The 12362-nt window shown below is 44.6% G+C and overlaps 1 protein-coding gene and 1 long non-coding RNA gene across 2 annotated transcripts in view; both read right to left on the reverse strand.

The window, feature by feature from the left end:
• The window catches only part of HEPHL1 (hephaestin like 1), a 30439-nt gene extending 30138 nt beyond the window's left edge, over positions 1-301 (reverse strand). The window contains exon 1 of the mRNA XM_042839314.1: positions 132-301. Within this exon, the coding sequence (XP_042695248.1) occupies positions 132-301 (170 nt within the window). The remainder of the gene's footprint in view (positions 1-131) is intronic.
• A 4962-nt stretch (positions 302-5263) lies between these two features.
• On the reverse strand, positions 5264-10616 carry LOC122171387. Its single transcript, XR_006171988.1, has 5 exons — positions 10579-10616; positions 8571-8747; positions 6839-7008; positions 5500-6041; positions 5264-5410 (listed from the first exon to the last, which is right to left on the reverse strand). It is a non-coding gene; the product is annotated as an uncharacterized LOC122171387 (long non-coding RNA).
• Between the last annotated feature and the right edge of the window lie 1746 nt (positions 10617-12362).

Genomic DNA, 12362 nt, shown 5'->3' on the forward strand with positions numbered 1-12362 from the left:
AACACAAAATGAAAAAAAGATAAATAGAAAAAGTACATCTTAAGACATTCACAGTGACGTTAACGATGTTAGTCTATTTCACTTAGAACTGTCACTACCTCTCCAAAATATGAGAGCCCCCAGTGACTTACTTGTCCTCTAAGAGGTTCTGTCCCGTGATCAGATTCTTCCCAGACGGTGCATAGTCCCAATTCTCTTCCACAATCCCAAGGTAATAGGTTCTGATTCTTGTTTCCACCACTGCAAACAGGCAGAAGAACCCAAGAGTACGAAGGCAGCCACCACCCCACAAGGGAGGCATTTGTAGTGATGGCAAGGCTGGCAGCAGGCAGCAGCAGCAGGATGCACCACGGAGCGCTCACCCCTCCCTCCTGGCTCTTGACAAGTTATAAATAAGGAATGGACAGAGCAAAGCTCCTCCTTTCCAGCAGGTTAGGACTGGGATAGGTAGACAGCTCAGCTATGCAGAGCAGGGTTAGGGAGGAGGTTGCTGCCATAGCAGGACTCTTGCCAAGCCTTTGGTGAATACATAAATTGCTCACCTACCTGTCTAGGCTACAGCCAGTCAGTGTTTCTTGGAAGACACACTGTTTTTTTGGGGGACTGGGACTGTTTTTTTCCTCCCTTTTCCAGATTGATTGGTATGGCATATTGGGATAAGGGTTTTTTTTGATTGTGTGTTGTTGTTTTTTGTCTCTTTGCCATCTCTTTCAACTTCTTCTTTTCTAAAAATTATTAGAATTTTATTATGTATATATTGAGAGAATATTATTATTTTTAACTCTTTTGTCATGTCTGAGATTTATAAAGCTAGCATCTTGCTGCCTTCATTGGGTTTATTCAATGACATAACATTTGTTTATAATTCAGCTTTATCAGAGAGAGAAAAAGGGAATTTGCCAGTACCTCTCACATTTCTAGGGTTTTCTAACCAATTTCTTAAGATGTCACGAAGTTTGGATGTCAGATATGAAGTGACCAAGATGAGGGACATTTATGCAAAGATTTCTGGAAATCAGCACCTCTGTAAAATCGTTTTGTTTGGACAGTAAGAATTTAGGCACAAAGATGAACCCTATCTCAAACTTGCAAGTCAACACGCCCACATAGCTCTCTAGAAATTCCCTTCTTTTGTATTCTGACTCCTCTAGGAGGATATCATAGAATCATATTGATATTACCATCATCTTGGCAAAGACAAATGCAAGCCTATACAAGTATGAATCAATAGAATTTCCTAAACCATTTAGGTAATATTCCCAAGAAATCATTTAGGTGACAAGATCTTTGAAGTCATTAAGAGAGGCATTAAATATTGCTCTTCTGGAATGCAGCATTACACTGGGAACTCATTTCCAGCTGTGACAGTTGTGAAATTCCCTTTCCACTCCAGAGCTATCAGATTTATTTCATTTGCAATTAATGGTTACCATTTGCTAAGGATGTCAGAGGCATCTCAGATGAACTTGGTGGCCACAAGTTTATCTAGATCAATAATAACCTATCTCTGCAATGTAAATGCATTTTTATGTGACAGTTGCATGAGGTTCACCCTCTGGCACTCAACAATAACAGCTACACATACCTTCAGCAGCACCAGGCGCTTCTCTGTCACTGGCGTGCGAGTTGCTCTGAAGCCACATGTAGAATAACAAAAATGCAGCTGAAGTTCACAACAGCCCATAAGGACTCACCTCAAGTAAGACACAGTGCACAGACACCAGGAGGATCTGACCAAAGAAGATCACCATTTCTTCAGGTTACGCTTTGCATCTCTTCAGTGGGAAGCACTGACAGACCAATACACTTGGGTAAGGATGCAAACAACCGCAAATGATCATTTCAATTTAGGTGTAATAGCAAAAGAGCCTTAGCTGTGAGCTGCTCTTTGATACATGCTGCTGATGCTCATTATCCCAAGGGGATATGGTTTATCCTGAGGGGAAATGGTTTTAAACTGAGACAGGGGAGGTTTAGGTTAGATATTAGGAAGAAGTTTTTCACACAGAGGGTGGTGATGCACTGGAACAGGCTGCCCAAGGAGGCTGTGGATGCCCCACACCTGGAGGCATTCAAGGCCAGGCTGGCTGTGGCTCTGGGCAGCCTGGTCTGGAGGTTGGCGACCCTGCACATAGCAGGGGGTTGAAACGAATTGATCATTGTGGTCCTTTTCAGCCCAGGCCATTCTGTGATTCTATGATTCTGTGATCCCAGACAGGCCAATTGACTGATAGACAATGAGAAGGAGAAGAAGTGACATAACAGTGTAGATGCTGTTCAGAGATGCAGATCCTCAGAAATGGCGCCCACTGGCTTCCTGGTAACCTTGAAGACTTTGCTCATTTCTGTGCTCTGCTGCTGAAAAGCTGTGCTTCCCATTCTCTTTACATCCCACATCAGCCCAAGTCAACTCTTTCAAAATACCAACACTTAAAAATCCTTTTCCACTGCTTTCATAGGTCACTCAGTTCTCAAATGATGCCAACTAATAGTATTGGGATGCTAAAAGGCATAATTGGGAAACAAAAGAAAAGAAATGACTGCAGTACAGGCAGAGGCTTTCCAACTGGTGGCACAGCTGTCAAACATGCAGCTATGGTGGGACCATCAGCCAGCTGCTGGTGATGGAGCTGGGAAAAGGCTGAGATGATACTTGCAGGTAGATCCCACTGTGGTCTTTGCACAGAGCCTAGGACCCTGCAACTCCTGCAGTGAAAGCCTCCTTTGCTGAGTGTAGCTGTCCTGAGCCCAGGCAAACTCTGAGCATTGTGTTCTCTCTCATGCACTTGAGTTTAGAGAACTAGGTGCCTGTTATGTGAATGTTTACTGCCAAGGTTTTACATTTGAATAGGACATACCTTTCTTTAGAAGTTAACGCTCTCAGAATGAGATTGTATACAGTTCAGTTGCTTAAATCAACAACTTGCATGGCTTTGTAGATATTTAATGACCAGATACAGGGAAAATTTTATCCAGGCATATATAACTTGCTGTCTATTTGCTTTTTTGCGACTAAAGACTTCTGTTATATGTTTAACAGAAGTCTATGGATGTGGACTCACACAATTCAATGTACTTTGAGCTTATGGGGAAGAGGAAGTGTCTAATTGTGAGCTGGCACGTGATGACATTATAGGCATGTAAACAGTGTTATGTCCTAGTTTTCCTATTGCTTCTCATGCCTGGGATTGGGTCCTGGCTGCTCAGTGCCAGAAAAATCACTCAAAATCCAAATAGAAAGTTAACTTCCTTGTCTTGTACTGTAAAATTTATTTGTGTAGCAGGAATAATGTATAGACACCAGCATCCTGTATCAGAAATGTGTTGTAAGCCTGGTAAACGCCTTAGCTTGGCTTCAGTATTTACTAGATCTGGCACCCTGTATACCCTTTGCATCCACATATTAACACTTAATTACCTTGTCACATCATTAAAACCAGGCACATTTACATTCCGGAGAGGTGCAGTGGAGGTGAGTCAGAAAAAGATGAAAGAATGGTTGTTTTGTCCTTGCATCAGGAATATTTCTGGGAAGTTCCCCTCTGGCAGTGAGGTAATAGGATCAAGTCTGTCCCTTTGTTCAGGATCTTTTCAGCAGCAGGGTTGGACACTGGCTCCTCTGATACTTTCTGTCTTTCTGAAGGCTAAAATTAGTGCATGACTGAGTTTTGAAGGTTTGTAATGAGGAGCAATATTTACAGGTCTGAAGGGCGAATATCTTGAGGACCATTTTGTGCACAAGCCATGAAACATGACCAAAGAAAGTGGAGCTTTCTTTTGAAGTACATCAGGAACAATTTGAATAATTAATCTACTAAAGCCTAGACTCGTGCCACCTAATGATGATAAATTAACTGGAATACCTCAGTTAACCTCATGATGGACATAAGGTCAATCAAGAGAGATTTTGGATATGCTAATCTGCATTGGCTAGCCTTTAGTTCCTTCATGTTAGCTGTCATGAATTCAGAGATGAGCACTTGAATTAAATTATCTTCTACTAAAAGCCGGCTTGTATTCTCCACTGAGCAGAGGATGAGCTGCTGCTCAAGCAGATCAGCTCTCCAGTTCCCTCTGCATCTTTCTGAGAGCAATACAGATCTCATTCCTAAATGCTCATTCTTGGTCCATCTGCTATGGAAGTTTAGGGTCTGTGCTGCAACCCAGGTTGGGGGATTGATCCACCGGCTTCCTGGTGGACAGGCCCAGGTAGACTGCCCTCAGCTGGTACTGCCACCAAACCTGGAGCGGTGCCGAAAGCTATCCCAAGGGGACAAAGAGCACCTGTAGTAAAGCTGGAAACTGAGTTACACCCTCCCAGATTTCACATCACTCTTTTAACCAAGCCATCTTTCCCCTTCCTCTGTTCTTCCCCGCTCTCCAGCCACAAACACGTGAACTGCAAAAACCTCACACTGGCAAAAAGCAGTTTCACTTGCACTTTCTGCTTGTTTTCTGAATTGCAGCAGTAGTAAGTAGAAGGTAGGGCTCACTTCACAGATTTGGTCACACAAGCTGTATTTGAATTAGTTGAATCTTTTGAGTTCGTATTGATAGATTGGGAATCTGAAAAACCATCTTATCTCTATGGCTTTCACCATTTCTGCTTGCAGTTCTGCTTGTGACTTTAGTGAGAAAGGCTTTCTTGACAGTTGTTCAGATACCATTACTGCAAAATAATATCCTGCATGCAGCTCTGTGCAGACATTCTCCTTGCACAACAGCTACTTTGGTACATTAGAATTTGCAGACAAACCCTGAGCCAAGGTGTGACATGTAAAGAGAGCTCCTGCTATGTCAGAACCAGATCACAGATACTTTCTTTTCCAGCATGTTCTTGAAAAGAATCCTACCTCTGCCACATTGAGGATGTAGGGAGATTCCAGAGCTGATTTTAGACTGGAAAAACTGCTACTATGCTGGACAAAAAGCGACCTGTAAACAGGTGCTATAATAGGAAGAAAGACCTTTAGCACCGCATGAAAGGAGGTACTAGTTTGAAGAGATTATAATAAATTGCCAAATAGCCTGGGCAAGTGAAACACATTCAGCCTCAAAAACCATTAAAGAACAACTGAAAAAAAAGAAGTTTTGATCCTAATTAAGAGAAGCTTCTTATGTATGGTAACTCATGTAGCATCTGCACTGTTAAAACAAGGCTAATACCTCGACAGAACTTCAAGGCACACTATTTATGAGTTTTTATAGTGATGCCCATTGTAGCACCTAGCAAACATGAAAGAGCTTAACTTTACGTCATCACTGTGGGGCAGAGTGTGTTTATTAACCCTATTAAACAAATGAGGAAAGAGGAAGGTTAGGTAACTTCCAGGCACTCGTGAGGGACTGCAGCTGTGTCTTCTGGCTCCCAGTCCGGCACTGGGATCAGCAGCCCTCCTGCCTCCCCACTCTGCATGAAGACAATGGAGATGGGGTTCTTGTTGGACTTTACCTCTTCACAGGAACAATGTTTGCATTGTGAAACCCCTTCATACTCACCTTTGCTGCCAGCTTGTTGGAACACCATCTTTGTCTCTCCTCTGAGCAGCTCTGCTGCCTGCCCACTCTCCTCCATCTACTCCAAGGACACCATGGGCCTCACTTCCATCTCACCTCATGGCATTGACCTACTTACTCTAGAGAGAAACAGGCTCTTTTGTTTTCCTCCTATGAGATCATTGCCCCATTTTCTCTCTGGATAAATATAGGAATTGTGGTGAGAAACCTCAGCACTGGGAAATTAACCCAGACTGTTTAATGCTGATAGCATGGAGAACAGTATTGAGCACTGTGGGGGAAAAAAAGAAAGAAGTGATGCCATTGTGTCTACACAAGTAGCTTCCAAATTATACCTTGCTGTAGACTCACCTCTGTCAGAAAAGCCATCCCCAAGAGTAGTATAGATCCCCAAATTTCCAGCAGGCTTTCTCCACATTCTTTGGAGTCTGCTGATTGAATGTGGGGGTGATTTGTGTGGTGATTTGTGTGGCTAGCAGAAGTTACCTGCTGTCCTGACATCTCCTTCCATCCAGTCCCTCCATCTGAAAATAGCAAGTGGGGGAAATGTCATGACCCTGTGAAGGCCTGGATGACTGCCCACAGTGAGATGATTTATGGGATCTGCATGTGACTGCCAGCACTTGTAAAATATTTCAACTGTGTCTATGAGGCTTTGCAATAAAGACCAGCCCTGTTGCTCTTCACTGACTCTGGTTCTTTCTATTTAAAGAAGCCTACACTACAGCTGGAGTGCCATGACACAGAGTGAAAACCTTTCAGGCCTGGCATTAAAAAGGAGAAGGCACAGTATGTGGAAAGAAAAAACAATCCTTTCCCTTCCACCAACCAAATTATTCTTCTGAGTAACCCAACTGCACTGGAGCAATCACCTTGAAGATTTTGCTGTGGCCTTCCAAAACATCATTTGCCTTTGTTTTGACATCAAAAGCTAATATTAAATCTTACATAGTTCCTTCTGAAGGTTTCTTCTCTGCCTAGCTCTTACTCAGTCTCTCCTTTCCACTGCCAGGGATGATGTGGTACAAGCAAGACATGCAGGAGGCAAGATGAACATGGGTTAAGACCCTGGTGTTGAGTCAGAACTCCTGTCATCCTTGCAAGTAAGGGCTTGTACACATCATGGAAAGGATGCAGCCTGGTAAGCCCTCACCATGTACACAGGACTGAGTAAATTTGCCAGTTCATTTGCAGATCCTTCTCTGGAAGGGTTGTGAAGTGAAAGACAAGTGTGCCTTTGCAACTGTGGCTGCCCCAGGCTGCTGGAGTGCTGCACTGTACTACACTTCTGTTTCTGAAAATGGGAATAACTCGGAGTCACCTCAGCTCTGCCTACTCCTGCTGATGCTGACATGGTGCAGCTGGAGCTCCCTCCTCTCCCCAGCCAGGTTAGTGGTTCACATGGGCATCTTCATGAATCACACAGTGCCCAAGAAGCCTCCTCCAGCTCCTGCAGGTCCTAGGGCAGATCACGTGTTCACAGGCTGTATGCTTTGGAAATAAAAAGTAGACATCAAAACCCAAATTTGAGCGCTTGACAAAACAGCCTGAGCCTCAGAAGTGCTGAGCAACCTTCCCCAGTGGAGGAGACCTGGTTTTAGCTGACTAACTGTAAGCATTCAGTTACCCTTCACTTCTCTGTGTGCTCATCTGCAAAGTCGGGATCATTATATCTGACTCCCTCTCCAGGTATTTGGAAGCTAATTTAGTTAATGCTTGTTAAGCACTTTAAGGTCTTCAGATGAAAGGAGCCGCAGATAGGCAAAGCACTGCTACTACTATTAATTATTTCTATTGTGCAAGTAGACATGAAAGCAGCAAAGGTGGTGATTACTTGCTTCCTTTACAAGTGGCAAGACACAGAGCAAATACACAGACAGAGACCCTCCCTGCCCTGCAGCGCTCCTAATCTCAGCAGCCAGATAAACCAGACAAAGGGCAGGGAAAGGAGCATCAGCCCAGGGAAAGGCAGTGCGTGCAGTGACTTACTGCACACGTATTTTTGGCAACAGCTGCTTTTAAAATGTGCCCTGTTAGCCAAAAAGGACGATATTGTCTTTCTAGGGTACTAAAAGTCATAAGTCGGGCTCTCAAGAAGATTTTCTATTTCCTTTCAAGAGACAGTAAATCTACTTTATTTGACGTCTAACTTTTGAGCAAATCAGATTTTCAAGATTTTCTCTGCAGCCAGGAAAAGTGAAAACGTTTCACAGACAAAGAAATGCTGACATTTTCAATATGCAAGTTTCAGTTTGGAAGCATCAGGCACATTAACAGCACCACCAGTTCACTGCCAGTTGGCTGCTGTGCAGGAAGGACATGTGTGTGAAGGACAAACTGGATGGCAGCTTGTCCTCCCTCCCACAAGCCCAGTGAGTTCATCACCTGTCTTGGATAGACAAGGAGGCTGTGACAATTTGCTCTCTATAGTGATGAGACTCTGCAGTGATTTGTTCATTTATCTAATGCCTAATGCAGGCAGACATATGGAGGAGAGCAGAGCAATACCAAATATCTCACAGCCGGATGTTGAAATGTGGCTGCAAAAGGACTCAGTGAGAAGCAGAGCCAGTGGTGCTGTGGGATGGGGATGCTGGGGTGGGGTCCGCTGATGGAAACCATCACAGCTTTCCTTCAGAGCAAGAGGATCATGAAGGCAAAGCTTGGGCAAGGGGGCACCAGTTGGCACCTGCCTGCTTCTCCTCCTGCAGGGATGGCTTCAACTCGTCTGTGGAAGGAGCTTGTAGCTGGATCCACAATGTCCCGGGGGAATCCAGCATCCTCTGAACTCCTGCTGTATGAACCCAAGTGGTTTTCCAGTTTGCTTTATCTCAAGTAAAGGCACCCAGTTCATTTGATACCAGTTGGTGAACATGTCTGGGACAACATCAGATCCATTTTTTGGTGAGCTGTGTGAGGAAGATGCCTGAAGCTAACACCAGATATGTGCTGTTATAACAGTTCTTAAAAGAATCCCAGCCTCCTTCATAACCAGTGCTTATAAGGAAGTGGCACCAATGTTTCTGCAAGGTCATAGGTGGATGTATCCTTACCTCATAACAGCCATACACCACAATGCAAGCATCATAAGGAGATGAAAATAGCTTTAAAAAGCTGAACCAGCTGTCCACCATGCACTTCTTCAACTTTCTGCATTACATCCTTTAGCTTGCACTAGGCTGAACACTGACGATGCATTTCTTGGCTAAATAAGATGCAGGCACAAAAACCTGGGGAAGAACAGGGTGAGATGTGACTCCTGGAGAAAGCCCTCCAGGTTTTCATTTTTTAAATGTGTGTGGATTCATCTTTCCGAGCTCTTTTATGACCCTGTCTCCACCCAATATCCTCCCACTCTGGATTCTTTCCCAGTCTTTGCAGACCTGCCATCATGGCAGAGTTAAATCGCATCCTGCCCTTACGTCAACTTTGGCCCATGTCCTAAGAAAAAGAGCCAAGAAATGAAATCAGTGTATGCCAGACTCTTTGTTCATCTTTTTTAAGTCTTCTCCATGCTGGCTGTGGTACAGCAGTAGGGCTGAGCCATGGAATGGGGACCAAAACCCACGGCAGCACAGAACCACCTCTATGGACATGACACGGTGATGGGCACAAAGGGCAGTGCAGCTGCTTCTGAGCCGCACTACTGTGCTGCTGTCTTGTCTTCTCTCTCTGATATATCACAGTCCTTCCCAAAACCACACAGCCACAGAATCTCTGGAGTCACCTGGTCCAAGACCCTCCTACAGCAGGGCCACCTGGAGAGGCTGCTCAGAATCATATCCAGCCGTCTTTAGGGATGGAGATGATATGCCTCTAAGGATGAGGAGATGTGTGAATACATGGAGACAGGCAGGCCACTCAATTTCAGAAGGGACCTATAATTATACCTACTTTCAGTATCAAATTTTACACAACAAAAAAGGTGCCTACAATCTACCTTCTACCTTCACCCTCTGGAAAACTCCTGAAACTGCCTTCCAGTGGTGGTGACAGAAACAGCAAAGTCTAATTAGCTTGAAGATGGAGATTGCTTCATTTCTCTGAAAGTTCTGTGATGCAGTTGTCTGTGCAATCAGAGAATCACTTTTAGAAGCCAAGCACTTTGGAAAGTATTGCCCTAATTGCCTTGGGCCGTTCTGTTAGAGGTGGCATGTAAAGATGTAAAATATCCTTTTGACATTCTGTTGGCCCATACTAACCACTCCAGGGGCAGAGGAGATGCACTGTACTCTCTTCAACCAGCTGGAAAAAAAACAGACAGATCTCTGGACTTGAAGAGCTGATGCATTTCCAAAGGCTCACCCATTTTTTCCCACATATATCTATTTCTCCAATGCAGGCTTAAATAAGCAGTAAGTAGATGCTGGCAAGCAGTAATTCTGCCTAGAAACCTGGCCTTGTTTACATGTTTGAAACATCACATCACAGTTACACCAGCACAATCAGGATTGATTTTCTTTTTTTTTCTTTTGGCATCAAACCAGATGGGGACACTGGAAGGCAGGACAGTCCCCTCAGAATAACAAGACACCAAGTGATCACTCTCAGCCTACAGGCTGATACGCTCTCCTCTCTCTGCTTCAGCTGCTGTCACAGGTGCCTCAGCCTCAAACTAGGTTTTCAATTTCCCCAGTCAAGTTAAAGGTTTCTCCTTCTGACCAGAAATATCAACCTGAGCTACAGACATCTTCCTTCCTGATAGTGTCAAACAGTTTTCAAGCACAATCAGCAATTTTTAACAAAAAAGAGATTTCATAGAATCATAGAATGAATTGGGTTGGAAGGGACCCCAAGGATCACCAAGTTCCAACTCCCCTGGCACATGCAGGTACTGGATCAGATTGCTGTGAACAATCCAGGGATTGTTCCAACCTGGCTGTGAACACCTCCAGGGATGGAGCATTTACAGCCTCTCTGGGCAGCCTGTTCAGCACCTCACCAGTCTCTCAGTAAAAAACTTCCCTTTGACATCAGATCTAAATCTTCCCTCCTTTAGTTTAAAACCATTCCCCCTTTTTCTATCACTATCTATCCACGTAAAAAGTTGACTTTCCTCACATTTACAAACTCCCTTTAAATACTGGAAGGCTGCAGTGAGGTCTCCATCATCCTGTCTTTGTAGGGGAGGTGCTCCAGTCTTCCGATCATCTTCATGGCCCTCCTCTGGACCCTTTCCAACAGCTCCACATCTTTCCTGTGTTGAATGCCCCAGACCTGGACACAATACTCCAGCTGGGGCCTCATGAGGGCAGAGTAGAGGGACACATTCACCTCCCTCGCCCTGCTGGCCACTCATCTTCTGATGGAACCCAGGATGTTATTGGCCTTCTGGCAGTTTCTGTAACATATTCCCAATGTTCGCTCCTCATTAGTGACGGCTCTGCGAGAGAAAGATCAAGTTAGGAAGAGAGAGGAGGAATCAGCATAAGAAATACCATTTCTCCCATTTAACCAGGTAACCAGGGGTATTTCCAATGGATCCTGTTTTTAGCTCCTCATTCACCTGCACTGAGCACAGACTGGGACAAACCCCAGTGAGAAAACACAGGGGTGAGAAATGCCTCTCAGCCAAAACCAGAAAGTAGTGTTGCATGAAACCAGCAAAACGAAAGCACAAACCTCTAATTATTTTAATATTGCAGAGCGACGTTGTTGCTCGGTGTGAGGTGCACAAACAACCCCTGGCCACAGGTCATGGTTCACTAGCATTTCAAAAAACAGGTGCACTGGCACCATGCTTTCCCTGGACAAAACAGCTGGGTAACAAAATAAAAGGAGCTTTGGAATAAAACCAACATGCATATATCCACACAAGAGGTGGGTAATTGCTTTGCTGGGTGGTCTTTGCCAGATGTCATTTCAGTACTGTTCCCAACACTCCAGAGTACAGGAGATCCTATGCAGAGCATCAGCTGTGCAAATCTAGGGTGCTCTGGGCACAGAGACTGATAGCCACAGGGCTCATTCCCAACAGACTGTCTCCTGGTGGTGACATGAGCGTCCCTAGAGGCAATGATGTGCCAGAGGGTGAAAACCTGTGCTCCTGATACTCCTGGATACAGGCAGGCCTGTTAGCTGGTGCCTGCCCCAGAACAGTAGGGCCAGCTGGGGCTCAATGCCCAGCCCACAGACCTGCTCAGGGCCAGCTCACCTCTCCTGGCAGCAGTTTGACTGGGCACAGTGGTTCTTCCTCAAGAAAACCTCCTTTTCCTTCAAAGTGTCATGGGAAGCAGCAACAACAGATTGTTTGTGCCCTGGTCCCAAAGAGGAATACACTGAACTGAGTGGAGCATCGCTGTGCACTTGGGATGACTCTCTGACTTCACTTGGAACTTATACTCAAATAAATAGCAGCAGAACTGCCTGGCTCCTTTTTACACAGAGTATCCACAACAAAAAAAGCATTTTCTGATTAGTGCTGCATCTGCACTCCAAGTGGGACACATCTATTAATAGAGTAAGTGGGCAGTCAGATACGCCCTTCAGAAACGCATGCGGCCGCAGATCTTCAGTTTCTAACTCACACGTTGCACCACCCAGGGAAACTGTAATGCTGGATCTGTTCTCATGCCTAGCTTGATGAACAGGAGCATTTGCATATTTACATCTCTTCTCTACATGTGCTATAAAATGAAACCGGAAAATTAACTAAGAGTTTTTGGCTAAAAGGATAGAAATAAAACGAGGACCAGAGCTCATGCACAGTGAGTCAATATAATCAGGAGGCATCGATCAGTGGAACACAGAATGCTTTCATTGCCTTCAAAGTCGATACTGCAGAGGGAAAAATAGATGTACACAATTGTAAACTAAGATGATCAGGGGGCTGGAGCACCTCCCCT

Source organism: Centrocercus urophasianus, unplaced genomic scaffold (assembly GCF_019232065.1).
Source record: "Centrocercus urophasianus isolate 14NV4802_14NV808 unplaced genomic scaffold, USGS_Curo_1.0 seq_9, whole genome shotgun sequence".
NCBI classification, from domain to species: Eukaryota; Metazoa; Chordata; class Aves; order Galliformes; family Phasianidae; genus Centrocercus; species Centrocercus urophasianus.